General features: G+C 41.0%; 1 protein-coding gene across 2 annotated transcripts in view; it reads right to left on the reverse strand.

The window, feature by feature from the left end:
* Positions 1–19,936, reverse strand: part of RHBDD1 (rhomboid domain containing 1) — a 135,747-nt gene that overhangs the window by 51,829 nt on the left and 63,982 nt on the right. For both annotated transcript variants that reach the window (XM_010837049.1, XM_010837050.1), the window contains 3 exons: positions 17,721–17,809; positions 14,278–14,334; positions 4,410–4,553 (listed from right to left, as the gene is read on the reverse strand). In XM_010837049.1, the coding sequence (XP_010835351.1) occupies positions 4,410–4,553; positions 14,278–14,334; positions 17,721–17,809 (290 nt within the window). The remainder of the gene's footprint in view (positions 1–4,409; positions 4,554–14,277; positions 14,335–17,720; positions 17,810–19,936) is intronic.

Raw genomic sequence — 19,936 nt, forward strand, 5'->3', positions numbered from 1 at the left:
GGAATGGGTTGCCCTTCCCTTCTCCAGGGGATCTTCCCAACACAGGGATCAATCCCATTTGTCCTGTGTCTCCTCTATTCGCAGGCAGATTCTTCACCACTGAGCCACCTGGGAAGCCCCTACAGCACATCTCCTGTCTTAAAAACAAACAAAAAAAGAAACAGGTGTAAGTTTAAGAAAATATATGGAGGGTCTGTATGTTTCAAAGTTTTTAATGGCATTTAAAAAGATGATTACAACATAATAATGAATGAAAAAAAATAAGGTTCAAAACAAATGTACCTACCATAATGGTCAACGGTTATAAAATAAACCAAATATTTTTCTATAGGAAATAAAGGTAAGAAATAATAAAGCCCGTTTTAAAAAATGTCTCCTTGGCGTCTCACTCTTAGTAAGACAGACATGAATATTTTAAGGGAAATAAAGTTGAAATTAATATAAACAATTTGCAAAGTGATTTCCTTCGCTGTCACCCATTACTGTACATATACGCACTTTAAGACATCAGTTCAGAACAGTTTCATTGGAACTAGTTCCATACGCTCTTAAAAACATTCATTGAAAATGAAGTTCTGTGGTCAAGTAAGTTTAGGAAAACATTAATTTCATAAATTGGTTTCTTAATTGCAGAACTAAGAATTGTCAGTATTGTCATTCTGGATTTTCAAGAGATAAATTGCAGGGTAAAGTTTGCAGTTTCTCACCTTTATTTGAGTGAGTGAGAGAGGCAGAATGAAAAAGAAAGAGAGGAGAGAGCTGTTTTCAGCTAAAAATTGAAAGTAAGTTGCAGACTTATTACTTTGCTTCCAAATACTTCAGTGGATATCTCCCAAGAATAAGGGACCTTCTGTTACTTATCCATAATACCACTGTCACCTCAAAGAAAGTTAGTCCAATTCCCAAATAACATCTGACACAAAGTCCAAATACAAAGTTTCTGTTTCCTCAGAAAAGGTCTCTTTATAGGAACCAGTTTTTCAAGGTGCTGTGTTATGTTTGATTGTTACTTCCTTTTAATATAAAAATCACATCTTGCTTTCTTTCTGACATTGATTTTTTTCCAGGAGACCAGTCTCACTAAACTGTAGAAACCTCATGTTTTGTATGATGTCTTGACTTATTCCTCTATTCCATGTATTTCCTGTATATGGGCCTTTCCTCTGGAAGACGAAACATTTTTAGTAAGAATATGTCATAGTCGATGCTGTGTTCCTCATATGGCGTCGCATCAGGAGACATACACTATCAGGCCATCCCATAATAATGCTGCCAAATTTGATCGCTGGGATCAGGTGATGACTCCTAAGTCTCCCTGCTTCCCTATTAACACATCCTCTAGGAAGTGACCCTTTATCACCATGTGAATGACCCGTTTCTTTTTCTTTTTTTGGTGGGGGGAGTATAGCTAACTTACAATGCTGAGTTAGCTTCAGGTGTACAGCAAAGTGAATCAGTTATAACAATGTTCCATTTCTAAACAAGACCCAAAGTGAATCCGTTGCAACAATGTTCCATTTCTAAATAAGACCTTTTCACTAATGATTTTTATAGTGTTTGTTTGTAAGACTACCAGTTATTTCATTGGGTTTCTTGCTAATTTCTATTTACATCTTTTAAAACTCCTTTTTAGGAAAATGTTCTCTTTGTGGGATACAGTTAGGTGAGTTTTGACAAACACAAAGAGTAGTGTATCCATCACAACAACCAAGATACAGAATAGTGCCATCACTCCAAAAATCCCCTCCTGTTGTCTCTCTATGGTACTAAAGTTTTGTACAAAGTCCAGGCTTAGTAGCTTTGCTCTGACTTCCTTACATTTGTGTGTGTGATACGCAGGGATTAATATTTTTATCAGTGATAACATTTCTACTGCACTTCTAAGATTTACATCCAATAGAGCATACCATATTTACATTCAATGGACAGTCCAAGGTAACAAATTCAGACACAGTTCTGTTAAGATTATGGTTTGTTCCAAATTAAATTAAATACATAATATCCTTACCTCCCATAATATTGCATGTCTCACCTTGGAGTGATTAAGCACCTGCTGTGCCCAGGACTAACCTTTAGAATTTGTTAAAATACAGCCTCTGGGCCTTTCCCCCAGTGTTTAGGATTCCAAGGCTAAGGCACGCTTCCAGTGACCGTGATATCAGCGGTCCATTAAGGCTGGTGATGGCAAGAATATACCTGGTTATCCCCCTCTGTTTCTGTGCATCCTCTTTGTAATGTGACTCTACAGCTTGGCCCAGGAAGAGGTGGAATCTACTTCCTTATCCCCTGAATTTTGTCTGGTCTCCTGATTTGCTTCGGTAACAAAATACAGCGGAACCAACAATACATCAGCCTAAGTATGTTCCCGCATTCTCCCTGGGAACCCTCGCGCTGAGGCCTTGTGGACGAACCTGGCCTGGCCGGCTGGATGACGAGTCACATGTGGACCAATCGCCACCATCGCATCAGATAGCGGTCAGTCAGGCAGGTAGAGGAGGTGTCCTAGAGCAGCTAGTCCCAACTGACCACCACAGACACCTCAGCACACCAGCCGAGACCAGTGAAGCCTGGCCCATGGGATCATCCGTGCAGAACCATAAATGTGGAAGAAACATGTATTGTTTTAGGCCAAGTGTGTCTGGGCAATTTTACCCAGTAATAGACGACTGACAGGCCACCGTTCTGATACTCTTCATCTGAGTAGTCCTGATGTATCTTCCTCTCCACTGCCTCAGCCACCTTCATCATCCAGACTCTGCTCCATGATTAGACTACTTCAAGTCTTCTGATTTGTCTTCCCCTCTTGTTCTCACTGCCTACCTCCACACACACTTACTGCTAAGACCGTATTCTTAACATCAGAAACCAAGTTGTAGGAATCTGTGTGTTCCTGTCATATGTTGTAATGCCTGATACCCCCCTTCATGCTTAGTCCTTGTTCCTGGCATGACTGTTGCTGGATCCGTGAAACACAGCTCTGATCAGATCACTCTCCTGTGCAGAACTCTTACTGGAAGTTACATCATAGACCAGACCCATTTTCCACGTGGCCTATTTAATTCTGGGACCTCTGTGATCAGGCCCCAGCCTAGCTACCCACTCTTCTTCCCCTTCTTCTCTTAGCACTTTATTCAAAAGCGAGGGTGGGATGACCACACCCCTTACTCTTGTGTCTGAGAAGATATGATTCCTGCCTCGAAGGCCCTTTCACATCTCAGCAAATGCTACACATTCTTCAAGGATCAATTCAAATACCACCTCTTCTGTGAAACTCTGATAGATCTAGTGAAGAAAAAGCTCACCCCTTCTCACGGATTCCAGCAAATGGCTGAAGCCTCTCTTAAGTACCTGATATTATGGTTACTTATGGTATCGAGCAGGCTTCCCTGGTGGCTCAACGGTAAAGAATCCTCTTGCCAATGCAGTAGATGTTGGGAAGATCCCCTGGAGATGGTAATGGCAACCCACTCCAGTATTTTTGCCTGGGAAATTCCATAGACAGAGGAGCCTGGCAAGCTTCAGTCCATAGAGTCACAAAGAGTTGGACATGACTAAGTGACTAACACTCAGACACACAAACAATAAAAACAGGAATACCAAAACTTATTACCAAACCTAGAAGAAAGATGGCAAAATAAATAGGGCAGTTTTCATGTACTATTTCATATAGGGCTTCCCTGGTGGCTCAGACAGTAAAGCATCTGCCTGCAATGTGGGAGACCTGGATTCGATCCCTGGGTCAAGATCTCCTGGAGAAGGAAATGGCAACCCACTCCAGTACTCTTGTCTGGAAAATTCCATGGACTGAGGAGCCTGGTAGGCTACAGTCCATGGGGTCGCAAAGAGTTGGACATGACCGAGCGACTTCACTTTCACTTTCTTTTCATATACTAATTGGTAAAAGAATCGTCTGGAAAGTCAGTTAAAAATACAAATTTCTAGGTTCTGCTCGCAGGGAGACTGGTTCAGTAGGCCTGCAGCTAAACCCTGAGTCTGCATTCTCACCAAGCTGCCCATGTGATTCTCAAGAAGGCCTGTGGGCGACACTGATGTACAGTGACATATAGCCTGCCTTATAGATATGCATTTCAAAGTAAACCCTTCCTTCATGTACCTAGAATTTTTTTCTTAGGTTTCTTGACTTTAATGCCAAAGCACTGAGTGCGGCAGGCCTATAAAAAGAACCACTTTAACAATACATACATAGTCTGGCACCTTATTAGCTTAGGTTGCTGGGAATATGGCATCGCACCCCATTCTTTGTAATCACAATCTGCACACATTTTTTTCATCTACATCTCCTTTTTATAAACTATTTAAAGTTTAATTTGCTACAAACAGCCCTTTTTCAGACATCACACCATGTGAGGTATGTACTTTAAAATAAGTGAAGGGTGCAAATTCCCTACCTTGGTCCAAGAGGCTGGCTCTCAGTGCTCTCTCCAGCTGCTCCTCTTCACTCAGTCCCGCGGTGTACGTGTCATAGTTCCTGGGGACATCTTCATAGGCACCTCGCCCGCCATATGGGTAATAATCCTGATATCCAGAGTAGCCTACAGGTGCAATGAACAAGTTATGGAACAATGCCATGGACTATTCCTTTTCATACTTCCTATTTTGTAAGCAAAGACATTAAAATAATGTATGTCATTATTCTGATAATAGTAATAATTCTCAAAATAAGAAAAGATGACTGGTGCCGTATGATGACCTGGGGGATGAGAGGGGGTAGGGAAAGGAGACCAGAGAGGGAGGGGACATATGTATAATTATGGTTGATTAGTATTGCTATATAGCAGAAAACAATACAACATCACAAAATTTTAAAATATATATTTAAATTAAAAAAAAAAAGAAAGTTAAAAAAAAAGATGACCAATGGAGAATGCCTTCATGAGGGTGGGTGATAATCATCCTGTCACCATGGTACCACAGTGTCCACGTGGGACTGGACACGCCTGAGTCCTTATGTGCTGAAGATGAAGTAGATACTAATTTATGTAATTGCTTTTTATTGGAGTATATCTGATTTACAATATTATGTTCATTTGTACTGTACTTCAAAGTGAATCAGTTACACATACACACATACTTACCCACTCTTTTTTAGATTCTATTCCCATACAGCAGGGCTTCCCTTATGGCTCAGCTGGTAAAGAATCCACCTGCAATGTGGGAGACCTGGGATTGACCCCTGGGTTGGGAAGATCCCCTGGAGAAGGGAAAGGCTACCCACTCCAGTATTATGGCCTGGATAATTCAAACATGGACTATACAGTCCACGGGGTCGCAAAGAGTTGGACACGACTGAGCGACTTTTACTTCACTTGGGCTTCCCTGGTGGCTCAGATGGTAAAGAGTCTGTCTACCTGCCGTGCGGGACACCTGGTTTCGATCCCTGGATCAGGAAGATCCCCTGGAGAAGGAAACGGCAACCCACTCCAGTATTCTTGCTTGGAAAATCCTCTGGACGGAGGAGCCTGGCAGACTGCAGTCCATGGGGTCACACAGAGTTGGACACGACTGAGCGACTTTACTTTCTTTCACTTTCACTTTCCCATACAGCAAGGAGATCAAACCAGTCAATTCTAAAGGAAATCAACCCTGAATATTCACTGGAAGGACTGATGCTGAAGCTCCAATACTTTGGCCACCTGATGTGAAGAGCCAATTCACTGGAAAAAACCATGGGATTTTCCAGGCACGAATACTGGAGTGAGTCGCCATGCCCTTCTCCAAGGGATCTTCCTGACCCAGGGATTGAACTTGCATCTCTTGCATTGCAGGCAGATTCTTTACCACTGAGCCAACTGGAAAGCCCGTGCTCTACATTAGGTTCTTATTATCTATTTTCCACAAGAAGACACTAGTTTAGAAGGCACGAGAAGTACTGGAGGGGACGGGAATGGGCCACTGACGTATGCAGTGGGTTCTTTCCGTTTAGAGCTACTTAACACCATCGGTGAAGACTTGGCTGGACTTGAGAGAAAGGTTAAAATGACAGTTGATAAAGCCTTACTGTCCAGTGGTTCCAAACAATGACAGACAGACCAATATTTAATACATATACTGTAGGACTTCTGTGTTAGGCATGATGCTTCAGGCGGTAATAACTACAGTAAGATATAAAAGATAGAGTTTCCCTCATTGTAATTCTATGTCAGAGATCATAGTTTCTATTACTAGCCCTTTTGAGAAACTGGTTGCTAGATCAAAAGAGAGAAGAGATAGCGTGGCCATTAAATAATGCTTTAAGAGTCAAACTTTTACATACTATTAACAAGGGGCAAATTGACTTTTGCAAGATGTTTCCATCAAACTTTTCAACTCAATTTGAGTTTATTTTATTGCTCACATTTATGGAATTTGTTTGGAAGAGGTTATTTTTCCCCACAGAAGACTGACGACTTAATTCACAGAGTGAGAGTGAGCACATGCTAAGTCATTGCAGTCATGTCCGACTCTTTGCAACTAGATGGACTGTAGCCCACCAGGCTCCTCTGTCCACGGGGATTCTCCAGGCAAGAAGAGTGGAATGGGTTACCATGCCCTCCTTGTGGGGATCTTTTTGAGTCTCTTATGTCTCCTGCCTTGGGAGGTAGATTCTCACTAGTGCCACCTGGGAAGCCCATAATGAGAGAGGATCCACTTACTTTTTTTTCCTTCTCTCCTGCCACTGTCATACCCTTTGAAGATAATGTTTCAAATGTTTAATCAATGTGCTCCCTGTTGCTGATGAAAATTCCTACCCTTCACTATGCATCTTGTGCCATATGCCTCCATATCATTCCATGTCACCATAGTACAGGCCTGAGTTTAAACTTATTGCTTTAATAAGACTACAGGGGGGAACAAAAAAGCCAACAAGAAGAACTCTGTAGGGTAGAACCTGGTTAATTAAAATTTCGTGTTCAGAATTTCTGGTAATTAGTCTTTAAAAAGGAAATGACAATAGAACTCAGCTGGATAATCTAACTATAAGTGCTTATATAAATATTTGCCATGCAAAGTATCTGTGTCTGTTGGTTGTGTTTTTACAACGACTTTCAAGAGATTTAACTGACATACTATATATAATTCATCAATTTAGAGCATATAACTCAATGGATTTTAGTAAATTCATGGAGTTGTGCCGTTATTACCATAAACAACTTGAGAACACCTTTATCGTCCCCTAAAGAAACCTGCACTCTTTAGTGATGAGAGAGTTAACAGGCAGGAAGGGCAGAGGTTCCCGAGCGGCAGGAGGAAATAAACTACAAGTGGCCGTCTGTTTGCCTTCTCCACACAAAATTAAGAGCGGCTCCTTTTAATTCTGTGTTGAGGACACCGGGTTCTGCCTTGAGCTAACCAACGTGTTTTTCTTATGTTAATGAAACGATGTATTTGCTTCGGAATTCGCCTTTCTTCAAAATGGTTCTTCCTAAGACTTTTTTCCTTTCCTCAAACCTTGGGCTCCGGCTCAACAAACCAGTATTCCTGTCAACTGTTTGATGGCCTGGGGATGACACACCTCGTGCCAACCTATCTCAAAAGTACATATTGTGGGAAAGGGGCCTAGTGCAACTCCTTCAGCCTTCAGGCATCTCTCTTATCTGATTAATAGCTTTCTAACAGACATAAAACACCTTGCTAAAAACTAGGAAGGCAGGCACTCTTTCTGTCCCTTTCTGATGTCTATGTCAGAGGCTTTCTCTATCTCTATTATACTTTAATAAAACTTTGCTACACAAAAAGCTCCAAGTAGTCAAGCCTCGTCTCTGACCCCAGATCAAAATCCTCTCCTCCGGAGGTCACAAATCCAGTGTAACACACAGCTCACAGCAGCAACCTTTCATCCTGGGGGCTTGTCCGGGATCTTCAAGACAAGGAAAGGATGATTGAAGCTCTAGTTCCTTACTCTCCTAGTAAACATGTTTTCTGCTATACTTTACTAACTCTATGGTGTGCCTGTGTGTGTGAAATCAACAACCTTTCACTTACCAGCCCCAGATCAGCCTCAGTTCAGTTCAGTCGCTCAGTCATGTCTGACTCTTTGAGACACCACGAACTGAAGCACATCAGGCTTCACCTGGAATGACCATCACCAACTCCCGGAGCTTGCTTAAACTCATGTTCGAGTCGGTGATGCCATCCAATCATCTCATCCTCTGTCGTCCCCTTCTTCTCCTGCTTTCAATCTTTCCCAGCATCAGGGTCTTTTCCAATGAATCAGTTCTTCACACCAGGTAGTGAAAGTATTAAAGTTTCAACTTTAGCATCAGTCCTTCCAATGGATATTCAGGACTAATTTACTTTAGGATTGACTGGTTGGATCTCCTTGCAGTCCAAGGGACTCTCAAGAGTCTTCTCCAACACCACAGTTCAAAAGCATCAGTTCTACAGCACTCAGCTTTCTTTATGGTCCAACTTTCACATCCATACATGACTACTGGAAAAACCATAGCTTTGACTAGACAGGCCTTTGTCAGTCAAGTAATGTCTCTACTTTTTAATGCTGTCTAGGTATGTCATAGCTTTTCTTCCAAGGAGAAAGTGTCTTTTAATTTCATGGCTGCAGTCACCATCTGCAGTGATTGTGGAGCCCAAGAAAATAAAGTCTGTCACTGTTTCCATTGTTTCCCCATCTATTTGCCATGAAGTGATGGGACCGGATGCCATTATCTTAGTTTTTTGAATGTTGAGTTTTAAGCCAGTCATCCTAGTCCTAAACAAACACTGGTCTACTTTCTGTTTCCATAGCTATGCCTATTATGGACAATTTTATAAAAGGAATCGTATAATATGTGGTGTTTCATGTATGGCTTATTTCATTCAGCATAATGTTTTCATGGTTCATCCATGTTGTAGCACAAAACCTTATTTCATTCTTTTTTTGTGGCCAAGTAATATTTCATTGTATAAATATATCACATTTTGTTTATTCACTTACCAATTGATGTCTTTTGGGTTATTTCTACCTTTTTACTATTGTGAATAATGCTACTACAAATATATTTGTATACAAGTTGTTATTTGGACATATGTTTTCATTTCTCTTACCTAAGAGTGGAATTGCTAGGTCATATGGTAATTCTATATTTAACCATTTGAAACTGCTAGAGTGTTTTCCAAAGAAGTTACACAATTTTCTATTCTTTAGGTGGCTTAGAATATTGGAGTGGGTAGCTGTTCTGTTCTCCAGGGGATCTTCTCAACCCAGAGATCAAACCCAGATCTCCCACATTACAGGTGGATTCTTTAGGTGGCTCAACTGGTAAAGAATCCACTTGCAATGTGGGAGACCTAGGTTTGATCCCTTGGCTGGGAAGATCCCCTGGAGAAGGGAACAGCTACCCACTCTAGTATTCTGGCCTTGAGAATTCTATGGACTATATAGTTCATGGGGTCACAAAGAGTTGGACATAACTGAGTGACTTTCACTTTCACTTTCTTTATCAGCTGAGCCACCAGGGAAGCCCAGAAATTAGTGGGATTTACCAAACACCTCCTGTTTAACCCAACTTCTGTATTCTCTCTCACATTTCCCATGTCAATATATAAACATTATGATATTTAAATCAGGATAAGGATATATCCTCAAATCCCCTCAATGATTTGGGACTGAAATGGGATCTGGACACAATTTTTCATATGGACACTCTTCCTCAAATTGGTTTCCACTCAACAGAACAATCAGAAAAATTCAGCTCCCACTACTGTGTTGGGCGCACATACCAGCAAGTTTCATATCCTAAGATAAAGGAGACTATGGCACTGCTACAAACCTTGCTTTCTGTGCTTTTCACCGAAAAGCCAAAAAACAAAACAAAACAAAAAACCACCAACCAAAAAAATAACCCCCCAAACCTTTCACATAAGGACAAATAATCAATACATAATAAATACATCTACTTCACAAAGAACAAAGACAGGGGCAACCATTCCAGAACATAATAGAATATTTATGGACAAGTCACTGAATACCACAGGATGCTTTAGCAATCCTGAATAGAGAGACTGCCCAATTCCCTAAGAGTGCCAATTATTTTATTGCAACACGAAAAGCACACTGGGCACTTTCCCATATGGCTCATTACCACTTTCAAATCCCTGGGGAAAGTCACTTTGTTGCAGAAGGTCTAAGCAGCATTTCTACCTATCTACCCTCAAAAATATTCAGCTAATTCAAAATCCAAAATAGCCCCAAAGCTCTGAATACCTATCTACACAGATACCAGAAACACAACATACATCTGTGGAGTTTCAATTGACAGATAAATTTGCTACGATTTGAGGCAATGTTTTCTTGATAGAGGAGAACATCTTTCTTCATGTTATTTCTTATTCAAAGTACAACTGAACAGTGCCTTCACAAAATAAAGCCTACAACTCTAAACATCTGAATATTATAAAATCTAATTTGGTACTTGCCAGACAAAACATGGGGAGAGAGAAAGGGAAAGTTTTAATGCTTTAAGTCAAAAAGACTAGTGTGGTTAAACGTTCTACATCGTCAGTCACGAGTTATCAACAGGACTGAAGATCCCATCAATATCTATTACAATGAGAAGAGGTCTCCTAGGACCAAAAATTTTCTACAGCTGTTCTAGTGGCCCAATCAGATATTTTAAAATCTTCATAATAAACATGGCTGGAAAAACCTAACAATCAAACACTTAAGATAAATAAGTTTAAATTATATCCTGCGATGAATGCTAGTCTAATATTCTTTTGTAGTTATATACTTTGGCTCTGTAATAAAAGAAATTCTGGTTATCATTATTCTATAAACTACTCCATCTGTTCCTTATACACATACCAGGATTTCACGGCAAAAGAGATCAAGAAACACCACCAAGATCAGAAAGATTGGTAACCGCTTTTTAAACATTCATGAGGTTCTGTGACCTATAAATTCTTTTCCAGCTAAGGACAGCCATATTCAGAATAAATCATTGCCTGTAAGAGATACATATGCTCTCATAAAAGTTCCCTAGGTGACCATTAGCATGGCCACCTGGCCTTATGTAGTGCTGCCTTTGAAGAAATCCAATCACTTCAGCAGAAGAAATATAAATATGATAATCTTACAGGGGATAGGAAAGGAAGGCAAGAGAGGCTTTTATTGCTGCCTTTCATTCTCTGGTCTGTGTGTCTGCTCTGCTTATGCCTCTTTCATATGAAGGAGGCTTTTAGCAGGTTTCCCTTTTTTCTTTGTAAGTTCAAAAAAGATGAAAGAAAAGTCAGTAAGGAAACCTGCCCTCTTTGGTAAGGTTAAATCAGCAGAATGCCTATGTCATATCCCTGTACAACAGAAACAGCAGGGGCTAGGAATCAGTGACTGGCATGTTTAGTCCTAACTGCATAACTAAGTACCCGGATGACTTTAGCCAAAATACTTAACATTTTTAAACCTCAATTCCCAATTGTCACAGAAGATGTTGGGATGAGGTCATTTATGATAGTTTAAGCCACGTCTGTGCACAAATATGTTATTATTCTCTTCATCCAGAGGATCATTCCCGTTTCTCTTGGAGATTTAAAAAATGAACCAGGAGAGAAGCCCCTTTTCCTTGAGTACTCTGAGGTATTAGGAGCCATAAATACTAGAGAGAATAAGGTCAATAGGAAAAGAGAAATCACAATGGGAGACAGCCAAAACAGTCTTCCTGTATGATTCATCTCTTCTGAGTCACATGAGCTGAGAAACCTCTACTCAAACTTAAGTCAGTGTGAGCTGGCCTCCATAACCAACAACCAAAAGGACCCAGTGTTCTTCCATAAGACTGTATCAGCTCTGTTGACAACTAACCATCACACCTCCTCTCTTCAGGTGAGTTCAGATAGAAACAAGTGAGCCCGCACTGTGTAACAACTGTTCCTTTCCTGCACCAAGACCACAGTTCTAGGATTTTAAGCCTCCAGAGCATCAGAAGTGAAAGCCTCAGAGTGAAGCCGCTGGGGAACAACAGTATTCTTCACTGTAGTCCATAAGCCTAGGTAATCCCAATCATCTAAGCCTATGATTTTTCTTCCTGAATCCATTAGAATCACTTGAGAAGCTTTTTTTTTTTTTTTTTTTTTAAAGGCCCAAGTCCCTGTCTCTATCCCAATTATAACTTAACTGGTCTGGGTTGAATTCAAGCCATGGACACACTGTAAAAGCTTCTCAGGTGGTTCACATAAGCAGCCAAGTTTGACCATCATGATCCAAGCCTTTATAACTACATCAAAAACATATCTTGATTGTAACTCTTAACAGTATCATTCTACTGAGTAAATCATTCAGTGGCATTCCACTACATTCTGGATAATTCCAGGCAGGCTTTTTCATAAAGAACTGAAAAGCCCTTTCCTTTCATTGCTTTCCTTAAGCATCAAGTAAGGATGCTTACTTAACTCATCAAGACCCAGCACTCCACCTCTTCTGGATGACCTCCAGTAACTGCAACTCTGCTCCCTCCCTTCCAGGCTGAGCACTGACTGCACTCATCAATATCTCTGAAATGGACTCCTACCTCTGCCAGGAAGGAGCGACTGGGACTGGACTAGATCTACCAAATCAAGTAGAAGATGGGAGAAAACATATGAGATGGATGTTTTCGGGCATTGTATAATTGGCAGTTCAAGATTCTGAATCTTGAGAGAAGGGAAATAAAGGAAATGAGCCTGAAGGCACTCTCTAGACTGTGGTTCAGGGAGCAGGGAGGGACATAGGTGGATGCAGCTGGCTCCCTGAGTAGAGTTGGAATTTTCAGGGCGGAATACAGCAAAGGAGAAAACTATGTGGACAGAAAAAGCTCCGGAAATCTGCCTGGGGTCAACTGGAGATTCTGTTGAACATTAACTATCATCATGTTATTCTGTACTACTCGATTCCATGGTCCATCATTCTGTTTTCTATACCCAGATTAGTTCTATTCGCTTCTACTGTTTTGCCTTTCCAAATGTATGGCATGTACCATCAAGTCCTGGTCATACACTCTGAGACAAGGACTACAGCTCTTTCTTTCTCTCCCGCAGTGGTCAGTCTAACAAACGTGCACAACACGACCACTCAGAGGGTGCTACTGGGTAAACCAGACTGAGGGTCAGAGCACTGTATGGGAGAACAAAGCAAAAGCACCGATATGTATCTAGCTACACAATTCTTTGTACTTGTATCATTTAATCCAGGGGTCAAAAAGCTACAAGTAGGAGTACAAATACAACCCACTGCCTGTCTTTATAAATACGGTTTTACTGGAACACAACTAAGGACCCTTGCTTATGAACAGTATATGGTTGGCTTCCCAGGTGGCACTAGTGGTAAAGAACCCACTTGCCAATGCAAGAGATGCAGAGACTCAGGTTCGATCCCTGGGTTGGGAAGATCCCCTGGAGGAGGCAATGGCAACCTACTCCAGTATTCTTTCCTGGAAGATTCCATGACAGAGGAGACTGGTATGCTAGAGGCCACGGGGTCACAAAGAACAGGACACGACTGAGTGACAGAACAGTGTATGGTCGTCGTCACACTATGACGACAGGTTGCCTCGTTGAGATAGAAACTACATATGGTCAACAAAGCCTTTAAACTCTCAAACAGTAGCTACCTGGCCCTTTACAGGAAAGGTTGCTGACCCCAGATTTAAGTTACAGTGGTTCTCAACAGGCAGGACTGTAAAGCCACCCACTGCCTCTGGTGCTTAGGTTCTTCGACGCTTGTCTGCTGGTACCGATTCAGGATATTACAGTGCAGCCTTGCCAGGCTGGAATGTAAGGGCTTTAGCTTAAAAAAGGTCATATGCTTCAATAGGAAATCCTTTCTACCTATTTACAAAGACCTCTAGAAAAAAATACCTTCTCCTCTTTAACTGTTAAAGGAATGCCTATCTTAGCTTCTTACAGTAAATGTGACTCTTCCTGCATATGTAAGTGGAGTGGACTGTGGAGAACTATATATATATGAAAGTAACTTCTAACACTTAGCCAGTGAATGGTCTCTTAGGCTGAGTATCAAGGGGCCTGTTTCTCATATATATCTTAACATGTCTGAGAAACCTCAAACCAATCATTTAACATTTTCTTGCTGGAGTTCCCTCCTTCCTTAACCATGCACCCAAATATGCTCCCTGGACAGTGTCCCCGTCTAGCTTCCAGTGACATTAGAGGTACAAGGACCTAATGTCTGGTGTACTCTCCAATAGCAATAATATGGGTTTACCCATATTACCTTACGGGAGCTCTGTAGTAACAAACAGTATAATTTTTAAAAACAAGTTAAACTGTATTAAATGAAATAAAGGTACTTACCTGAACTATTAAAGTAGTACTGCTGTCCTGGGTAATCACTATTGGATGGGAAAATGCCTAAAAATGAAGGAAAAAAAACATTTTAATTGTAGCCATAGGCTCTGCCCTGACCCCTATTGCCAGTTTTACTGAGGTATGATTAACAAATTAAAATTGTACATGTTTGGGTTGGTCATGATTTTTTTAAAAGGTGTACAATGGAATGATTTAATATACATATATATTATGAAATGATAACCACAATTATGTTAATTAACACATCTATCACTTTATATACTTACCATTGTGTGTGTATATATATGAGAAAATGTAAGATCTATTCTCTTAGTAAATGTCAAGTACTATTTCAAGTATTAATAAAGTGCTATTAACTATAGTCACAATGCTGAACATTACATCCCCAGAACTTACTCATCTTATAACTGAAAGCTTGTATCCTTTGACCAACATCTCTGCATTTACCCCACATGCTACCCCCTGGAAACCACTGTTCTACTCTCTGGTTCTGTGAGTTCATCGTTTTTAGATTTCACACATTGTAAGTGACAACATACTTAATTATCTGGCTTATTTCACTTAGCACAATGTCCTCCTGGTTCACCCACTTTATCAAAAACAGGATTAGAGTTCTTTTCATGACTGATAATACTCCATTATATATACACACATACCACATTTTCTTCACCCATTCATCACACATTTGGGATGTTTCCCTATATTGGCTATAGTGAACAAATGCTCCAAGGAACATGGGAGTACAGATATGTCTTCGAGACGCTGATTTCATTTCCTTTGGAAATACACACAGAAGTGGGATTCCTGGATCATACAGTAGTCCTATTTTTTATTTTTTGAGGACCCTCCATGCTATTTTCCATAGTGGCTGCACCAATACACATTCTCACTAACATCCTCACCTAACTTTGTTATCTCTTGTCTTTTTGATGACAATTCCTGACTGCGATGGATGTTATAAAGCTACAGTAAACAAAACAGTATGTGCACATGTGTGTGCCCAGTCACAGAGCCGTGCCCAGCTCTTTGCAACCCCCTGGGCTGTAGCCCACCAGACTCCTCTGTCCATGGGATTCTCCAGGCAAGATTAGTAAAGTGGGTTGCCATTTCCTTCTCTAGGGGATCTTCCTGACCCAGGGATCGAACCTGTGTCTTCTTTGTCTCCTGCACTGGCAGGCAGATTCTTTACCACTGAGCCACCTGGGAAGCCCATTGTATACTATAAAGCTATAGTCAACAAAACAGGATGGTACTGGAATAAAAATAGACATGTTGTCTGATAGAACAGAATAGCCCTAAAGCTGTAACTACCAGCCTTTCCAACAATTATTAGCTTCTTTGCAACAAAGCTCAAAGTCATTATAAATAAGTTCTGAACAATTAAAATATATTCTCTTTTGTTTGGGGTTAGTCCTACAGGGAACACAATGTGGTGGGGACAATGAAACTCTAACTTATACTCTCTGAAGTTCCTTAAGGTTCCTGACGACATAAGATGGTCTCTGCCTTCTAAGGGACCAAGCTTGGTCTTTGAGATCTCTGTACAAGTAGAGATGCTCTGGCTATAGAGAGAACATGTCCCATAACAAGGGTGTTCGTGAGCCGTGTTCTTAGCCTTCCTAACGGACTTTCCTGTTTCTTACCCCTAAACACAGGACAGAAAATTCAGCACTGGTGAAGGAAAGGAGAGGGAAGAGTAACAGGGGACACCTTCAGTGTGATGCTCCTTTCCCAGGAGCTACCAGACAGCAGCTTTCATGTATTTTCCACAGGGCTCCTGTGTCACCTCAGTTCTCAAATCACTCTAGATCTTTCTCCTGCTTTACCGGAAAAAAGGCAAAGATTGCAGGCTATTTGCGAACAGCATTGAAATGTTTCAACTTCTAGTATTCAATTTTCTACTTATTATACTGAAAATAGAATGATATAAAAATAAGTCTCCTTAGAAAACAGGCGAGGCTTCAGGGAGGAAAGTAAAAGTTAAAATGTTACAATTATGGGGAAAATCCTCTTTAAAAACAAAACATTTGCCTAAATTTCATAATATGTCTGTAAGAAAGCTTTACTTAACCACTTAATCCTCAGACACACACACACAAAAAGGAAACAAAATACTAGATTCCCAAGAATCATTTCTTTTCCTGTATCAGCACTGAGGACATTTGGGCAACAAAACTCGTATCTGGATTTCCATTAATTACTTTGTATTAAAAATATAATAAAACCCTACATTTTCAATACAGGAAGCTCCTGCTGCCTCCTCCAGGTACACACACCAGAAAAACAGTAAGATGCAAAGGTAGGAAAATAAAAATTTGCGTGGATGCAACACAGTCTGTAAAAATCGCCCAAAAGTGAATACAACCAGCTAATAAAGGCAAGGGGACAATGTTTAGAAAGCTTTCTAATATCATGAATATTATATGGTTTGCAAGAATACCACTTATTAGCACAAATAGTGAAAACAAATTATTTATGGTTTAAGAGAAGGTAAAATAGTCTCAGAAGATTCCCCATGAGTAAAAGATGAAATATTGGAACTCATATGGTCTATAGAACAAGTGTTTGCAAAACAGTTTCCTTATAAGTCATGACTAGTATAGCATTTCCAATTAAGAGAGCCAAAAAAGTTATAGGTTTCCTAAGTAAAATAAAGTATTTTCATTGAGCAGCAATTAGAAGGGAAATAATTTTTTAAATTAAAAAGCAGGAGCCACGCTTCAGGAAAAACAGACTTGGTTTGGCCATCCATGAATATATGTCTTGCCTGCCAAGGACCTAGTGGTCATTCTGAATTGTTTAAAATACTGACCTTGTACTTCAGTACAGATTTGTCTTTCTTTTTTTAACTTTGCCTTGCACTTTGAATTCATGGAATATTACAGAAGAAAGCATATTTTAAACCAGCTTTAGTTCTACGAATTTCAAGGAAATAGTGGTTTTTGGTGAGTGGCAATAACGCTGTGGGTGTAAGTGTGTACTTCATTTGTCCCCTAAGAAAGCATCAGGTTTAAAACTGGGGTTTTCAGTCTCCTTTTTGGACCATGAGAGGACCAGCGCCAGCTGGTTCACCTCTTAGTGTAAAAAGAGCCTATTAGGGACTTCCTAAGTTGAATCACAGGGAAACTTGGGGTTGCTTTTATTCCCATTAAAATGAAGATGAACTTCCAACTAGTCAAGCCAAAGGTGTTCTGTGCTTGTGTGCTCAGTTCCTCAGTCGTGTCTGACTTTGCCACCCCATGGGCTGCAGCCCACCAGGCTCCTCTGTCCATGGAATTTTCCAGGCAGGAATACTGGAGCGGGTTGCCATTTCCTACTCCAGGGGATCTTGCCAACTCAGGGAACGAACTAGTGTCTTTCGTGTCTCCTGCGTTGTGGCAGGTGGATTCTTTACCATTGAGCCAATGGAGAAGCCCTGTTCTCCATACCTGTGCACGACTCCATGATCTTCTTCAGAGGCCCATGAGTGTACATCAGTCCAACAAGAATTCCAGCCAGATGCCCGGCAAAGGAAGTCCTAGGAGAGAAGGAGGACCTTCGTGAGTGTTTGCTCTGCTGCAGACTACACACTGTCTTCTCAATGGCCAGGGGCGTGTCAGTTAGTCACAGGTGGCAGGCTCTGGGTCTGCATCACATCTTTCATGCGGAGCAGCATTTAACTCAGTCCCAAGGACATCACTTCCTACCTTACAATAAAAAAAAAAAGTACAGTGAATAACAAACATAACAGGTTTAAAAGGCAATCTCCCTCCTTGACCAAGAGAAGTGAGCTGGCTCCTTCAGGGCAGCAGAAGCGTTTTTGTCAAGACAACCCATTATACTTCTTCCAGTTTTATGTCTGTAGCTCTTATTAGGAAGTATCAATGAAATCCATTTCCTCTGAATTAAATCTTGAATTAGTCAGCCACTGTGAGGGACAGGTGTTACCTGTGTTCACTGCAGAGTAGACAGCTACAGTATTCCCACCCTGACTAGGGAGGCAAAGAGCAAGAGAAACTTTGCAGAAGAGATTGAGATGTCCACCCTCTTCCGCACCCCTCACATAAATGTGGATCTTTCAGTCCCTCAGCCCCCCAAAAACCCCAAAATGTAAACTTCAAGCTTGAAAGATGAGACAGAGCTTTAAATCGGTTCCACTCTTCTTAAAATAGCGTCTGAGATTAGCAACTGCTTCTAAATATAAATACAAGGCAAGCCCCAGCTAAGTATATGCTGAATGAGTAAAAAGAGTAAATCGAAGATCATCCAGCCTGGCTTTCTGCCGCCCCCAGCTCCTGCTCTCTGTGCAGCCCACGCCCTCCATCAGTTATTTTCCCCAAACAGAGGTGAGGTCTTGTATGTCACGGCCATCCTGTAGGGGCTCACTGACTCCTCTGTTTACAGACACTTTAGCCTGTGCTCAAGGCCTTCCCACTCATGGCCCTGCCCATCTCTTCTCTCCATCCTCATCTCCTACTAAACCCACCCCCACAGCCCACTGCCATACCCTCAAGAGCTCACTGGTGACCCCAAGGCTAAACTGAAGAGTACCCCATCATAAAAACTCTTCACATCTCAGGTGAAGGGTTCCTCTTCCTTTGAAAGTTACCAAGGAGCTGATGTGAACTCCAAGAGCACGGGGACTTTTGTGGTTTACACAGGGGTATCTCGCACACCTAGGATGGTGCCAGGCACAGGACAGACACCCAAATATGTGTGGAATGCATGATTCCAGTGTCCCAGGATGGTTTCAGCAAGAAGAGCAGAAGGCAATTTAAAGTCGTTGTACCTTCAGCCTCAGATGGCTGTGGCACGGGAGGGACTGAGCCATGCCACTGATGCCGTCACCCTCGTGAGATGCAGAATCAAATCCAATATACCTTGTGACCATGGCAGCAAAGGACAGGGGCAAGAGGCCCTTAACGCCACAAGTGAGGCAGCCGCAAGTAACTGCCACGGTCTCAGGGCCAGGGAGAGTTGCTGGCTCGCAGGAAAGAAACAGACAAGGGAGCACTTCAGAGAAAAAGATGAAAGGAAGCCTTGTGTAGTCAGGACGGTCCTGCCCAATAGCCAACTCAATCACACTACTGCCCAAACAAGGCTCTGCATGCGTCTACACACACTGAAGGTCACACCACATGTGGGCGTGCATGTGTGCACACACATACACATAATCATTCCTTAAGGATAGCTGTTATTTTCATCAAATATCTCTAACTAACAGCACGTGTGACCTGATAATAAAAACATGGGATCAGACAGTCAGTTTCCCATTTTCAGGGAAGAACAATATTAACTGTGCTCTCCTTTAGATTTTCCAAAAAAAAAAAAACCCAAACTGTACTTATTTTATTCTATTTTTAGGCAAATAAACTCTCCAACTAGTTAGAGGAATGGCAAAGAAAGTGGTGGTTTGAGCAAAGAAGAGGCCAGAATCAAAATTTTAAAAACAGTAACTTCAATTTAACTGAAGAGAATAAAATACATCAATATCTTTGAAACTTTTCAAGCAAATCTTTATGATAAGTTATACAGCTATAACATGACATGGGAGAAAATGTCAATTTTAAATCCCAACCTATTAAACAATCAGCTTTAAACCTCATTTATAAATTACAGCATAATAGTTAATATAGTAAAAAAAAAAAAAAAAAAAAACGTAAAT

The sequence above is a fragment of the Bison bison genome, unplaced genomic scaffold (genome assembly GCF_000754665.1).
Source record: "Bison bison bison isolate TAMUID 2011002044 unplaced genomic scaffold, Bison_UMD1.0 scf7180017864068, whole genome shotgun sequence".
NCBI lineage: Eukaryota > Metazoa > Chordata > Mammalia > Artiodactyla > Bovidae > Bison > Bison bison.